Raw genomic sequence first — 15,199 nt, forward strand, 5'->3', positions numbered from 1 at the left:
GTCTTTAGACACTAATGACTCCAGGGAGCAGCTGCACCTTATGGGTAATTTGTATGTTTGTGTCATTTGTCGTAGGCTATATGCAAAAAGTGCAAATAAATGACTGCACCATCTGGGCCCTGCATTTCATTTCTGACCTCAAGGAGAATGACTATAAATCGAGGGCTTGGGAGTCAGACGGGCGTAAGTGGCATTTTGGGCGAATATGAGTTCTATATATCAAAACAAAGGTCACGATCCAATGATGCCAAAAAGACATATCTGAGACTAAACTGTATTGAATAAAGCAACAAAAAAATAAAGACCTAATACAAAAGTGTGAGTAATGTTTGGAGCCAAAAGGGCGTAAGTGGATTTACGCCCTTCTGCCCCTGAAAAATACATGTAAATATACATGTAGGACCCACATGTTTGTTCAGAGCCGTGGGCGTAAGTGTAGTTGGTGCAAACAAACTGATGAATCCTATATTGAAGAAGTTGATGAGTCTGACTCATCATGAGAAGATGATGAGTCAGAGTTGTTTTTGAATGTATGTCCTCACAAGAGTGATGACAGTAAGACAGAATCATGCCTTGAGAGCCTTACTGGGGTCATCCCTATGTTCCCCGGGTCCTATGTAGCTGTTTTGTGTGTGACTGGGCAGCAGGGTCCTATGTTCCCCGCTTTTCCCCAAAAAGACCCGGGGAACATGCCATTTTTGGCTTTGCAGATGTAGTGTATTATCCACCTGATTTTTGCCTATTTTTGAGTGAGAAGTTGAGTTGTGACTTAGAGTGGGAAGTGTAATTGTCCCATTGGTTGGGTTTAGGCAATGAAGAAAGGAGTTGGTTAAGTTTAGTACAGTAAAAAGACCAGGTAGAGGCCAGACAGGCCAGATAGAGAGAGAGAGTCCAGATAAGTAGAGAGAGTCCATCGACCGGCAACAGCGGGGAACGGACCCTTTTAAAATAATTAATGAATTCAATTCAATGCATTGTTCAGCAGATACGCCCAATATGTCCATAGAAGACTTGGAAAAGGTTGGTGCCAAAAAGGCGTATCTGACGTTTTTGCCATATATTTTTTTATTTTAAAATGTTTTAGAACATGTTCATTGTGTTCATATGCCATAAGTTTATTACATAAATACTCATTCATATAAGTATGTCTCTGTGGTTGCAATGTTGTGGTTTAAGGTTAATGAATACAGTTGATTCAAGTGTGGTCAAAATTTTGTTTTGTCTCTTCTGTAAAGTTTGACAAAAGCCACTTACGCCCCTCTGGCTCCAAGCCCTCGAAATGTCTGATAGTTAAACTCAGACAACTTGAGGGGGGGGGGGTTCTCTGGAGTGGAAACGGAAAAAAAATATATAAATCACTGTTCTTCCTCTCACCAGGATTTTTCTGGATGTCTCCTGATCTGGCAGCAGCATGCAACAGGCCCTGAGGGGAAAGATACACATGTATCATGGGATGTTAACAGGAATGTGGGCAAAAAAAAAAATCTTCATCATGGAAACTTTGTGATAACACACACACACAAAAAAACAAACCCAGAGCTGCAGCCTCAGAGCGATACGAGTGTTTTTGTACAGAGGTCGAGCAGAGCGGCAGACGCTCACCTTGCTGCTCTCTCTGTTAAATCAGATATCCAGACCTCTCATCTGGTTTCCCGCTCATTACACGGGGCCATCCTGCTGCCTCGCTCCCATCCCTGCACAGCAGCCACTCATTAGCGTGTTACCGGCAGTGCCATTTCCATCTAAAGACTCCGTATAAGCTATTTAACCACATTAAAGCCATACAAGTGATTTTTCACGGTGACAGTCGTAATCTTGTAGTAGGCCTAGTCTCAGCGTTGTGCGGCCGCCCGTAACAGGGAAGCCCTCGGGCTCTTCCACTTTTGGATGATTGTGTAATTTGGAGCAGTTTTTTGTTTTGTTTTTGTGATTATGATTATTATTATTCTGCAGCTTAAAGCAGAAGTAAGCGGAATATTTGTGTTAATATAAGTCTTAAATAGTTATATCTTCCGACAGCAATCACTTATATAGAGTGTTTGGTCTGAAACACGGGTCTGTCAGTCACTCTGCTCTGCTGTAAGCCGAGGAGAAAACGTTCCTTGTATCCTACAACCTTTATCCAATGAGGAGAGAGAACGGCATGAAGGGCTGTGTGTGCAGCCAAGGGATGCGTGTCCATGTGGTGACGTAGGGACGAGGACCAATAGATCCATGACGAGGGCGGGGACTGCTAACTCCATCGGCTGACAAGAAGTTAGCCAAAACGACCGGATCGCTTACTTCTGCTTTAATCTGGGTTTGTGCATGTGCTGGTTTGAAACTGAGAGTGTTCGTTTCAACATTTGCACGCGACACCGGCTCGTTGACAGGAAGTCTGAGTGCAGCCTGGCCTGCAGGAACGATGGAGGAGGAGGAGGAGGAGGAGGAGGAGGAGGAGGAGGAGGAGTGGGTGACAGGTTGCAGGCTCAACAAAGTACTTCCCCTAAAGAGCCCATGTGACATAATCACAAGTCAGACAGAAGGACAAAGGTCCCATTGTCACCCCAACAGGACCTTATAAATCTATCCTCCTCCTCCTCCTCCTTCTTCACACCACCCTCCGTCCAGCAGTGATGAAGCTGCTGCTGCTGTAAAGCACAACACACAGGAAGTTAACTGTATCTTTCCCCGTTTCTGCAAGCAGCAAACTTCCTGTCAGGCTAGTTTCAACTAGTAAACACTGTGGTTGTTTTCTCTTACATACTATATATTCACTGCAGGACAAAAAAATGTGACACCTCCTGTCAGCTCCGAGGCGAGGACCCCACCCCACCCCACCCCACCCCGGGCCTGTTTCCTGGACAGGTTGTGTGACTTAGAAGAAAAACCAACAGAAACTAGAACCTGCGGTGGCAAACAAAAAGCTCTGCGTCTGCGTCTGTCAGCGGCTGTTTTGTTATAGCGAGGTGTTTCCAGTGTGAAAATGACCTTTATTAAAGTTTGGACAAAAGCTGTGAAACTATTTGAAAGTCAAACATAGATTAAAAGATTAAGAAAAACCTGTTACACAACTGTACCTCAATAACATCTTTCTCCCCATCAGCACGACCACACTAAAACATGCATGCTATTTCCTGTTTTATCTCTGATGTACTTTACTCTACGTGTCTCTTGTATGTTTCCTTGCACGCGATGCTATGTGGTGTGATGTGATGTGTGTGTGTCCAGTTTGAGTTTCGACCTGTTCTGTTTCTTTCAGCCTCTGCGGTGGCGGCCACAGGTCTTCACTTGGCTCCTTCCTTAACTCCTCTTTACACTTTTATAGATAAAACAGGAAGTATTAAAGCTTGTTTCCTTATTTCATGGCTTCCACTCTTCCGCTGCTGCACGAACTGCAGGGTGCACTGATTAGATTGTAAGGGATCAAAGATCAAGAGGGTGATGAGTGACCCTACAAGACACAGCTCTGGCCTTTGTTTGCTTGTAACACCTTAAAGCAGAGGTTTTCAATAGGGGGTCCTTGTCTTGACCCCTAGGGCAAAGATACCGTCTTTGCCTGTAGGGGTCTGCAGAGGAACTGCAGGGGGGTTGCAGACTTTTTGGTTGATTAGACATTTTTATATATATATATATATTTTCATTTCCACATTTATGTTAGGCAAGGCAAGGCAGCTTTATTTATATAGCGCATTTCATACCAAGGGGCAACTCAATGTGCTTTACATAAAAACAAAATATTTAACAGTAAGAAACTGAAAAAATTGCACAAAAACATACAATTTCTTAAAAATTAAACCCACAATAGTAAAACTTGTAAACATTAAACATACAATTAAAAGCAAGCAACATATATATATAAACTAGACTAAAATAGAGCATAATATGAGTTGGCAGCATGAAATATTGATTTGTATTAACACAATTAAGAGGACTTAAAGTTCTTAAAAAGAGCTCAGCCACAAGCACATGAAAAAAAAAACAAATTTACCTGGATTTGAAAGTGCTCCCAGTTGGGGCTGGTTTCAGTTCTGCTGGTAGTGTGTTCCAGTTGTGTGCAGCATCACAGCTAAATGCTGCTTCAACGTGTTATAAAAACCTCAATTTGAATAGCTGCATGATTATCATCCAACTGACAGTGTTGATATTGGCAATGGTATCAGTGAACAAGGTCTGTTTATAAATGGCAGTGGCATTATCACACTACTGTATCTGTACATGTTTAATATATTAAAATGTGTATTATTTGAATAGCACACAATAACACGGTATGTTTATACATGGCACTAGGCCCAGTTTAATATAAAACACAATGTTATACAATACAAAATATAGAAGAGGGCCTGAAAAACGTTGAAGACACCAGTCTTAAAGGTTTTCTCTTCATATTTAGGGGCATAAATCCATTCACTTGGACTCAACTGGCAAGAGTTTGGTGACTCATACTACAACATGAGTTGTTCCTCGGGGTGAATCCCCTCAGACGTTGTGATTGTACACTCAGAGTTGCCCACCTGTTGCCCACCTGTTTGTCTGTCAGACTGTTATCACTCATTACAGGTTGCTGCTCCACTCCGCCTGGCTGCCTCTGCCTGTCTGCGTTAGCTTCCTTCCTCCTGTGGTGTGTCATAATCTGCTGTTTAGACAGAAAACAAGAAGTAAACTTGCATCATCCACCACAACATGAGGGTGAAACTTTATCAGGTGAATCAGACTTTAAGGTATGAGTCACTGTGTCTAGATCAGCAGTTTAGAGATCCACATGTACTTATCTTACTTTTTCTGAATTTTTTCTCCAGTTTTTCTCTTTCTTGTAGAGGACGGACTTGGAACTAAAACGAACTGTCATGTGAAATAGCTCATTAATTGATCAGCAGAGCATTAATCATCAGATAATTTAATAAACAAACTGGTGATTTCAAGCAAAGACGACAAATAATCTCTCGTCCAAGCTTCTCAGATGTGAGTTTTTCTCTCTTTGACCTCAGTATAGATTAAAATAAATCAAACATCTTCAGTTCCTCAGCTGTTATTTAGACAATCATCATTTTTGAAAATGTTTTGAGACTAAATATTTAACTGGTTTTTGGAGAAAATCTTTATCAAAGTAGAATAATGGAAATAGTTTACAGGAACAGCCTTGTGTACACACAGTAGGTTTAAAAAAAAAAAAATAACATAATGAAGGTCCAGCAGCAGCAATGTGTAACTTTTAATGCTGCATGAGACTTAAAAAGGTAACAAATAATCTCTCGTCCAAGCTTCTCAGATGTGAGTTTTTCTCTCTTTAACCAGATTAAAAAATTGTTTTTAGACCAAATGAACCTAAATTTTGGAGAAAATATTTATCAAAGTAGAATAATGGAAATAGTTTACAGGAACAGCCTTATATAAATAACAAAATGAAGGTCCAGCAGCAGCAATGTGTAACTTTTAATGCTGCATTAGACTTAAAAATGTAAAATCTTCAGACATCAGAGACAAGAGATTTGAATATTTTAGCCGTGTTTTCTTCTCATTAGTTTCTTAACTGGTGGTTTCAAGCAAAGACGACAAATAATCTCTCGTCCAAGCTTCTCAGATGTGAGTTTTTCTCTCTTTGACCTCAACCAACATCTTCAGTTCCTCAGCTGTTATTCAGACAATCGTCATTTTTGAAAATGTTTTTGCCTTTTGAGACTAAATATTTAACTGATTCTTGGAGAAAATCTTTATCAAAGTAGAATAATAGAAATAGTTTACAGGAACAGGCAGCCTTATATAAATAACATAATGAAGGTCCAGCAGCAGCAATGTGTAACTTTTAATGCTGCATGAAACTTAAATTTAAAATCTTCACACATCAGAGACAAGAGATTTGAATATTTTAACCTCAGTTTCTTATCAATAGCTTCTTTAACTGTCACAACCACCCTCCTCCTCCTCCTTCCTGCTGCTGTGGTGGTGGTGGTGGTGGTGGCCGGCCTGGTGCGCGGCTCCTCGGGGAGGTGTGATGTGATGGGAGAGGCGGACCTGAGGGGGGCAGTAATGGGGTCATGTGGTTAAAGAACAGCTGATCCCTCCGCATTCCTCGGCTGCTTAGCGTGAGGTCCGGTGCCCTCGTGCCTGCTGCTTGAACTATTACCACCCTGGGCTGGCTGCATGTTTCAGGAGCACTCACACAAACCAAAACACATTCGTAAACACCATGGATCTATTATAAGAATAAGATAATATAATACATCCATGGTAAACACACACTCACACCACTAACATACACCAACACATACAACCACTTAGGAGAGCCACATGCATAATTTACACTTCCTGCTGTAATGGACTGGACATTAGAAATCAATCCCATAATAGCAGCGAATGGAGTAATTGCAGTTTGCAGTTAATTGTGTGCAACATAAAAACAACAATAAACACATTTTTATGGCTTTTTTTTAGGAAGTGTCAGATTGTTTCATAGCCTTTGGTCTTTTCATTATTTCCGCCTCCAACTAATGTAAACACTCACTGAGTCTCATGCATGGGAGTCAAATATGTCATCATCACTTATGAGCTTATTATAAAAATATAAACTACTGTGTGGAAAGACGAGAGACTCTTTTTTTTTTTTTTGTAGTGACACTTTTCGCAGATGTTCAGATCAGGTGTTTGGATGTGATTCCAGCTGTGACCACTGGGCGGCGACAGATCCTCAAAATGACAAACCTGACAATAAACTGTATTTTATCCTCATCATGTCTGGTAAAAACTGTACCGAAAGTGATTTAATCTACTTTTGGATCAGTTTCTTATTGTTTATCCTGCAGTGTGTAATTAGAAATGATTAAAACAGTTTGAAATTGGTTTGAATTTGAATTTAGGGAGTAAATGCAGGGATGCAAACGGGTCAGGACCAAAAAAGAGAGGAATTGTCTGGCGGGCGGGGGGGGGGGCCTCACCATTAACAATATCACAGAAAAGTCAATTTCCAGTAGTTCAACCCCAACCAAGTATTGAGTGCATATAGATGGACAGTTTTCAGAAGGCCAACATTTCTAGATTAAAAATGCTTTAAAAAAATAAAAACCATTGCAATATTTCAATTTTGGAGATACTGATTTTTAGGTCTTCACTGAATGTTAGTCATAATTATTACTATTAAAATAAACAGAAGAAATAAAGACATGGGATTTAACATCCCATTCAGTGTGTAATGGACATATAGGCCTATATAATGTGTTAGTTTCACTTTAATTGAACACATTCTACATCGCGGAGGCGACGTCTCTCCTTCACCTCTGAAACGGGGCAGAGCTCCGTGGGAGACACCTGCCTGACACAGCAACGGACATGCACGGGGGGAAAAACGGCAGCGCCGTCGCACCGACTGCACGCGGATACGCGCCGCTTTGGGTAACGAGCGCGCACGTCGCGTCTACATTGGAGGTGAATAGGAAGGCTGTTACCAGTATAATCAGAGACAACCATGAATGAGTTGTCGCACACACTGAGGTGAGCAGCAGAGCGGCCGCACCGTGACCACGGTCCGCTCCAGCCTGGTGTCCCCATTACGCACCACGCGTCTTTTCAGTCACTTGTCCAACTTCTCCTTCACTGTTTTTTTTCGAGACAACACTCATTCTCTCTCTCTCTTTTACCGGCGGTGTCAGCTGATGTGCACATCTGCAGCAACCCAAACAAATGCACATGTTACTGTTGACTGGCTCTATTCCAGCCACATGATTGGTTCGGCGCGGTGGAAATCTCATTATCATTGGTTATTTGTATTGTCTGCCAAAACATGGATGAATGAAACCTGTCGACCACGTCTCATATTTCTATCGAGGAAAAGTTATTTCACAATTTATAGACACAACACCGACAAGCACTGAGAGCCGCATGTTGCAGTGACGTTATATAGGCTATAAAAAAAATAATCCGCAAATAATAAACCGACGAAAAGGTGCAACTTGCCACTTAACTTCTTGTCGATGTATTATTTGCGGGGGCTTTCGGGGGATCTGGTGACGGTGGAGGATCTGGGACTGATTGACTGTGGACCACCACCAGTCTGATCAGGTCCATCACAGCACAGCAGCTGCAGCTCTGCCCCGCTGTCACATGACGCATATCAGCGCAATCTGTTTACATTAAACCGACATCAGGAGGCGCATTCTTGGTAAAAAAAAAAAAAAGACAGTTGGGATGCATAATGTGTCTCATAACAGTATACTGTGCGTCACGTTATCGCCCCCCCCTCTGTACTGAGCTGGCCGGTACTGGGTAGGCTATAGCGTCCTGCTGATCACCGCGCTGAGGCACCGGCCGGTCTGAGCTGCGTTCATGTGCCGACTTTAAAACTCTCCAGTCAGTGACCTGGTGGCGGCTGTTTTGGTCGTCAGCATTTTATCCACGCAGCGACCGTCCACGGCTTAGTGGTGTTTTATTCTAGGGGTCGGTGGTGGCTGTGAGACAGCAGCGGCTCCACGGTGAGAGGGGTGGGGGGGGGGCAGCTTCTGCTCACCTGACTCTGTGCAGCTTCTTCATTAAATCCAAACAAACAGTCCGACACAGCGACGCTCTGCTTCTCTTTGACTCTAAAGTCTCTGTAGCTCATCAGCCCGGAACTCGCCGTCATGGATCAGAAGCGACGGCGGCGTTTGGCCTCAGTGTCTCGGACTTCCAGAGCAGCTACAGCAGTGTTGTGACCTCAACCATGGTTGGTGAGAGCAGAAATGTTGTTGTAGGCCTGTGCATATTCTCATTTGTCCAGGTCATAGTATTTCAAAGGAGGTTAAATCGAAAGCAACTGGACTTATACTGAGTCTCCACACCAGATAGTTGGACCAGTCCCAGCCTGGTCAGATGCTACATGAACTGATGAAGCCTCATGGATGAGAGGTGAAACGTCTTCCTAGACAAATAACTAAGTCCAGTTGAACCTCCTTTGAAAAAAAAAAAAAAAAAGTTGTTGGCGGGCTCGTGAATTTTTTTTTGAAACGAGTGAAAACGAGCGATAAATCGCATTTCTCGCGTATCTCGCGTTTGGTTGCGCGTAAAAGCTCGCGCGAAAAAAAAGCGTTCCTCGTGTTTGTGTGGGAAGCCCCTGTGGGTCTTCCCACCAAACACGATGAAATAGACGAAGACGCGAGGGTCCCGTCGCCATAAAAGAATCGCGTGTATTGCGTCGCAAAAAAAAAAGTCGCGTATACCGCGTCTCGCGCCTAATCGCGTCTTTGCGTCACGGCCTTTTACACCGCGGACGTAACGAATAAACGGTGACGGTGTGAACGAACAACATAGAACAGGACCAGACGTGCGTTGTTTCCTCTTTTCACCTACAGCTCCACTCTCTCTTACTTACACTAACTACTGTTATTGTTGAGGCCAGAGAATTGTGGGATTTGTAGTTTTGGACCAATCGCAGGTTGTGCTCTTTCTTTTTTGTGATTTTCCCGGTTCACACATGTCTTTTTTTTTTAGGGGCAAATGCGAGTGAAATGCTCGCCCATGGTGGGCATAAGAACATTTAAGACCTGTCTAAAATTATTTAAGACTTGAACACAATAATTCAACAAATTTAAGACATTTTAAGGCCTAAAAGTGTGTAATGGACATATAGGCCTATATAATGTGTTAGTTTCACTTTAATTGAACACATTCTACATCGCGGAGGCGACGTCTCTCCTTCACCTCTGAAACGGGGCAGAGCTCCGTGGGAGACACCTGCCTGACACAGTAATGTACGTACCGACTGCACGCGGATACGCGCCGCTTTGGGTAACGAGCGCGCACGTCGCGCGTCAACATTGGAGGTCGGCAGTTATCAGTATGATCAGAAACCATGAATGAGTTCGCCTCAGTTTCACGTGATTGTCACTGTCAGCCTGTTAGAAAAACATTTTACTGACCCCAGCTGAGACGCTGAGACCCCCCCCCCTCAAAACAAAATCTCTTCGGATCTGAATGATTCACACAAGTCACCTAATTGGTCATGAAAAAAGCGAGTTTCGCTTTTCGGCGCGCTGTTTGCATCCCTGTAAATGATAAAATAACCACTGGGACTTTTTGCACACTGCTCAAATGTCAGACTAAAGAGAACTATAAATATAGAAAAAGATAAACTTTTTTATTCCATTGAATCCACTATTCCTCATTTTATGTATTTATTTTTATTTCAAAATTATTTCTATTTTATCCTTTACTCTTTATTTTGTGTTGTATACCTGCTGCTATGACACAGATATCCAGGTCGGGGATCAATAAACTATATCTTATCTTATTATCTCAACCTGGGACCTCGTTCTTGATTGACCGTGATATCGCTGCATCTCAAAAGACGAGATTCAAGATTATAGATCTGTGCTGGAAAGGACGTGGAGCTGTAGCTTGATATATCAAACTGTATAGAGACTCCCTCTCTGCTCAAGAGAGCGATATAAACATTCATTCATACCCACTGCAATACAGCTGTACAACTCCTCAATCTGATTCATTCATTCATTCACCATAAGCATCCTGTACCCAGCACTTTTAACCTTTTATTCACATAAGTTATGTGTTTTTGTGATCTGTGTTGTCTGTATTGTCTTGCTGCTGCTTGTGACATTTTAAATTTCCCCTCTGGGATTAAATAAAGTATTCTATTATAATGGTGTTCAGGTTCAATTGTCAGTATTTTGTGCAGTTATTGTTACTGTTTTGTTTCCCCTGAAAACCAAAAAGCTCAATAGAGTTGTTTCTCCTCATGATTTGGCAAAGTTTGAGTATCAGTCTAAACTTCTGTCGTGTCACAGCAAATAAATTTGCATCACATTTGCTTGCATGTGTTTCAGTGTTGAGCTGTGATCACACTCTATGAAGGTTTAATCTAAAAGCAGCTGAGCGTTGATATTACTTTGTTGATGTGAAATTATTTCAACAATACTTGGTCTTTTAATGATTTTGTGCACTTTTGACAATCGCTCCAGTTTCCATTAACACGATTCTATTGTTCAGCCAACTGGAGGAAGTGAATCTAATGAAAAACACCAGTTATTTCAGCATAATGTGTCTAAAATGTTATAATATTTGCTCGTTACTCGTCCCTGTGATTATTAATTTCTTGCTAATTAAAGAGTTTAATGCTGAGAGAACAAAGCAGAGCTCAGGAGACCCATCTGTGTCTTTATGTACACTTTTATTTGTCGGCACTTGACTGGTGGCAGAGTCAGGCAGGACGGACAGACCAGGGTTTTTACTTCTTGGTCTCCTCCTCCTTGGACAAGGTCTTGATGATCTCCTCCTTCTTGGCCTGGAGACGCTCCTCTCTGCGCTTGCGGGCCTCCTTTGTCTTGGAGCGACGAGCCTCGGCCTGGTCGCTGTAGGAGAGAGAGAGAGATACAGCTGTTCACATCTGTGCACACAACACGTACTGTTACCACGTTTCCTCCCAACTCCGCTGCAGCTCATCGACTGATCAAACACATCTCATGATAAATCTGACGTCCGATGGTTGTTCTGTTGGTTCGATAAATTATCAATAAAGTTTTGCCAACTGTTGGGCATTACTTTAGAAATAAAAACATATGGACCTTACTTCTTTAGTACACATGAACATGGTTGTATTTAGCACAGGAAGTTTGTGTGTTGACTTACGACAGGAGCTTCTTGCGGGCCTTGTCTGCCTTCAGCTTGTGAATGTGCTCCATAAGGATGCGCTTGTTCTTGAACACGTTACCCTTGGCCCTCAGGTAGAGGCTGTGGTACCTGGGAAACACAAACGGAGCAGGAAAAAATGATGTCAGAGATCATCAGACCATAAAAGTGGTGCAATTTAAAAGTGGAACTGGTTGATTGAAAGGAGCTACAACATCAGTGCCATTTGGAATAATCTTAATCCTTAAACAGGGTATATACAGGAATCTTGAAGTTAATTTAAATACCTTTTAAAGACTTTTTCAAGACCTTACCAATATTTTTTAATACCTCACCGCCACTTCAAGGTGTAACCATTCACATCAATAACACTTTTAACTTAACAGTTTAGTTAGTGATTAAGACTGTAGACCACTTAAAACAGAATTCAAAATAGGCTGGGATAATAAATCAAAGGAAAAGTTTATAAAAATATAAAAATATTGCTCAAAAACTACAATCACGACAGTCATGACATGTGCCTCAGCTCGTTTGATTTTGTTTCTAGTAGGGCTGTAGCCGATATCCGAGTGCCATTTCCCTACTCGGATTCCTTCAAAATTTAAGACTTTATAATGTCGTGAAAATACTTTTTAATACTTTTTAAGGGTCTTAATTTTCCCAAAATTGATTTATCACCTTTTAATACTTTTCAAGACCCCGCGGATACCCTGTTAAACAAATTTAAAAAAAGTTTCAGTATCAACAGCATCAACGGTCATAAACCTACATGTGCCTGTCAATCTTCTTGGACTCCCTGTAGCGACGCAGCAGACGACGCAGGATCCTCATGCGGCGCATCCAGATCAGCTTCTCTGGCATACGGGCGTTGGCTGTACCCTTTCTCTTACCTGAGGAAAAGAAAGAAGAAGGGATGTTGTTTCAGCTTCTCCAGGTGGTAATCACTGGCTACTACACTATTAAAACACAGGTGGCTTCCTAAATCTATCAGCTGCAGATCTCCTGGTTGATGTGACCTATAATTAGTCTACACTGGCTCCAACAACATTAAATCTGTTTCATTGAGACATTTTCGACTCACCGACACCCATGTGTCTTCCCTTGCGGCGTGCCAGTGTGTTCTTGCGGCAGCGGGCCCTGGAGTGGACCGTAACGGGTTTGCGGATGATAAGACCATCCTTCACCAGTTTACGGATCTGCTGGCCTGAACGCAGGAGGAAACCACAGAGTTAGAGATGAACTGAACATCACAGCATGTTGGTAACCACTAAAAAAACTGTGATTACTAAACAACCAGAGCTGTTTGTAGATAATGTCATTCAGCTACAACAAATCAGATCATTCACAAGTCTGTCAGTTCATAGTTAAAAACTGCTGTTAAAAGCAGACAAAGAAAATCCAGATAAATCCCCAGATATAAAATAAATTGCAATACAACTTTATACTTTATTGCATTATATTAAACTGTGGGATCATTGAGTGTCACTGTCTTATCACCACAGTTTTAAAACAAATCTTAACATACATACTGTACGTGTAAAGATCTTCACCAAACACAATTACCTTATCAGACTGAATAAAGACGAAGTTTAATTGTCAATTTGTTTCCGAGAAAAATGTAAGATTTTTTTTTATCACAAGGTGATTTAAAAAAAATATTTCAGGATCAAACTGTACAATGTATTTACAGAACAAAAACTTGGGATGGGAATACAATAGAGTGTAATTTAATATCACTATGTCAAGTTCATTTTAACCTAGAGGTTGACTGATCAAACATTTTATAAACTGCTGCTATTGGCCAAAGGTTTGAGTCTGGTGGTGGCTGATAGCTGCAGACAGGTAGCATCTTTGTGGACCAGATCTCCACATTGTGTATCTGAGGTGATTGACAACTACACAGGGTTTAACATTAATATTGTCCACTGATCTAAACACTACAACTGCCTCCTATTACACTGTGGAAGTGGAGCTTTCTACAGCCGAGCTGCTGGCAGGTCACGGCCGTTATAACAGGAGACAGTTCAGGACAAAAGAGGTTATTGTGATTAAAAATGTTTTGTGTCGCTCGTGTGCTGCTGACCAACAACTGTTCTTACTGACTGAGCTCTCTGGATTGTCCATTGATTATGAGCTTTTTCCTACTCAAAAACCGGTTAATCAAAAACCCACTCATCAGTCGACCTCCAGTTTAAACATTTCCAGGTAGTTTGTCACAGCAAATTGATTAAACCTTGCTTCAGGTGGCTATTGTTAACTACCTACATGAATATATTCACTGCGAAATGTATTGAAGATGCAGCATGGGACAGATGTCAAACTTTGGTAAATATAATCCATGACTTAACAATAATTTAAGACCTTTACTTGTAGAGAAAACTGAATTTAGTGACTAGCAAACACCATGATCCAAGATTTATCTTGAGACCACACATTTAGACAGAGTCCTATTGAGTGGAGCTACAAAGACATCTTCGACATTGTGTCTATTCAAACTTTAAAATATTGACCTGTATAAATCAGACTCCTGACAACTTCACATTAAATAATTTCTAGTGCAGAGACTTTATTTCTGTCCATCAGTTTGTCGCACGTTGGTGGTGGTGGAGCCAGTGAGCGTTTTTACACCGAGACCGACAGGTGGTTTGTAGACAGTCACATGCTTGTATGCTTGTTTCTAATAAAAATCCAATATATAACACATATAGCCTGACTTGTTGCTTTACTTACGGGAGTTGGCGTTGGCGATCTCATTGGTCTCGTTAGGGTCCAGCCAGACCTTCTTCTTTCCGCAGCGCAGGACGCTGGAGGCCAGCCTCTTCTGGAGCCTGAGCATGCTGCAGGAGCCACACACACATAGTAAATACACTTACACAGTAAACTTGTGCCTGTATATGTGTATCAAGCTCTATCCCAAAGGGTATGTGCCTTTTAGAAGTGGATTTATAATGTTACACAAGAACATCAACCAAGAGCCCGTTAGCCGCAGAGCTAACGCTGAGCTAGCTGCCAGCCGGGTTGACAACATGGCCTCTCCGTCTGCTACATCGTGTTACACTGAGAGACGTAAAATCGTGGGATTTTCACTTCGCTAACAGGTATTTACTTGGTGTATCAACTGAGAATGGCCTCAAGTTTCTTTCTGGTGTGATGTGAGGTTACGAGATGTGCATTTTAACAGTTAAAAAATGACTTTTTATTGTGCCACCGACGGCGGTCCTACCTCATGGCTGCTACTTCGATAGGAAAAGGAAGGCTTGCGGGACGAACCGGGAGCTACCAAGACGGAGGAGAGTCCATCTGCGAGCCCGGGGCAGCTCGCTCTCCTCCCACACATTACTAACGCCGTGAACAGTTTACTGCACTACTACTTTTCTTTATTAAAATCCTAAAGTGGGGCAAAATTAATAGAGACAGGAGTAATCTGGGGTTTATTTTAACATTTGAAATATCGGAACCCCCGTAGTAGAATTGTGGTACAGCCGGTGTTTCCGCAAAGCATCATGGGTGACGTAGTGCTAGGGTGCGTTCTGGTGTTATACCACATGATGGCGGTGTTGCGACCAGAAACCACACCACTGTATTTTACTAACCCTAACCCATATATTGT

At 42.0% G+C, this 15,199-nt stretch overlaps 1 protein-coding gene across 1 annotated transcript; it reads right to left on the minus strand.

Moving 5' to 3' along the window:
• Positions 1-11,110: 11,110 nt before the first annotated feature.
• rpl19 (ribosomal protein L19) lies at positions 11,111-14,885 on the minus strand. The gene is made up of 6 exons (XM_083977389.1): positions 14,813-14,885; positions 14,320-14,426; positions 12,671-12,793; positions 12,359-12,479; positions 11,590-11,700; positions 11,111-11,312 (listed from the first exon to the last, which is right to left on the minus strand). Exons 1-6 carry the CDS (start codon positions 14,815-14,817, stop codon positions 11,189-11,191), a joined length of 591 nt encoding a protein of 196 aa, XP_083833515.1. The 5' UTR covers positions 14,818-14,885; the 3' UTR covers positions 11,111-11,188.
• Positions 14,886-15,199: the final 314 nt, after the last annotated feature.

This window comes from Trachurus trachurus (assembly GCF_905171665.1).
Source record: "Trachurus trachurus genome assembly, chromosome: 8".
Taxonomy (NCBI): Eukaryota; Metazoa; Chordata; class Actinopteri; order Carangiformes; family Carangidae; genus Trachurus; species Trachurus trachurus.